This window comes from Phalaenopsis equestris, unplaced genomic scaffold (genome assembly GCF_001263595.1).
Source record: "Phalaenopsis equestris unplaced genomic scaffold, ASM126359v1 Scaffold000414, whole genome shotgun sequence".
In the NCBI taxonomy this organism is placed as follows: Eukaryota; Viridiplantae; Streptophyta; class Magnoliopsida; order Asparagales; family Orchidaceae; genus Phalaenopsis; species Phalaenopsis equestris.
In genome coordinates, this window is record NW_018164855.1 from 775,820 (window position 1) to 776,770 (window position 951).

Sequence of the window (951 nt, forward strand, 5' to 3'; positions counted from 1 at the left end):
GAGACGGTTAAATTCCAAACACTGTTTTATATGCTAGTAAGTAAATCATGATAAATCCTAAGAAATAATTTGACAACTTTAGAAGAATTCAACATGATTTGTTGGATGGAACATCAAAAAATAAATATTAAATAAAAAATACAACTAAATATCAGAAGGTTCAAGCACAAAAAAAACTCACATTTACATTTACTAATAATAAAATATATAAATTAATAAATAATAAATTTTGATAGAAAAGTTAATTATTAAATAATAATTTTATATCAACAAATTATTAATTATATAAATTATGAACTACTAAAAAATTGATCAAATGATTAAAAATTTAAATATACCTTTAATTATTAATTAAACATTAAATAATTATATATAAACTGATTACTATTAATTGAATAATATATAAAGCAATCATTAATTATTAATCAGTTAAATTAATAAAAATAAAACAAAAATAAAATAGAACCACACGCGAATCTCGATCTTCACCCTATGCCCTAAACCCTCGCCTACATCCTCCCCCTCCCAGTTTCGTCCAAAACCATCGACTCCATGATCGAACCTTTGCGATACACTCGCCATCAGAGCTAGCTGCCGGGATCGTGGCTTATTAAAAATACTGCGTAAATCCTACTTAAAAACGGCTGCGAAACAGCCCCTTAAAGTTGATCTTGATTCTGACCTTTCGATCCAAATTCAGATCGTGTACCAGACAGATCATCGGCTATACACAGCATGGGGGGTTCTAAAGTTCAAGTGAACAAGGCTCATAAAAGCCGCTTCGCCTCCAAGTCCTCACGGAAGGCGCACAAGGTTCCTCTCGCTGGTGCGCAAAGCAAAAATTGATTTCGATTCTTAATTTTCTTTATGTTCGCCACACTTTTTTGTTTAAAGATTGTCTTCCATTTCAGTTAAAAGCAGAATTGGTAAAGCCGAGAAGAAGTCTATGAA

General features: G+C 31.0%; 1 protein-coding gene across 1 annotated transcript in view; it reads left to right on the forward strand.

Annotated features, from left to right (window-relative positions):
• Positions 1-458: 458 nt before the first annotated feature.
• Positions 459-951, forward strand: part of LOC110027118 (pre-rRNA-processing protein TSR1 homolog) — a gene marked incomplete in the record, with an annotated part of 33,679 nt that continues 33,186 nt past the window's right edge. The window contains 2 exon segments of the mRNA XM_020728414.1: positions 459-826; positions 912-951. Of these exon segments, the coding sequence (XP_020584073.1) occupies positions 736-826; positions 912-951 (131 nt within the window).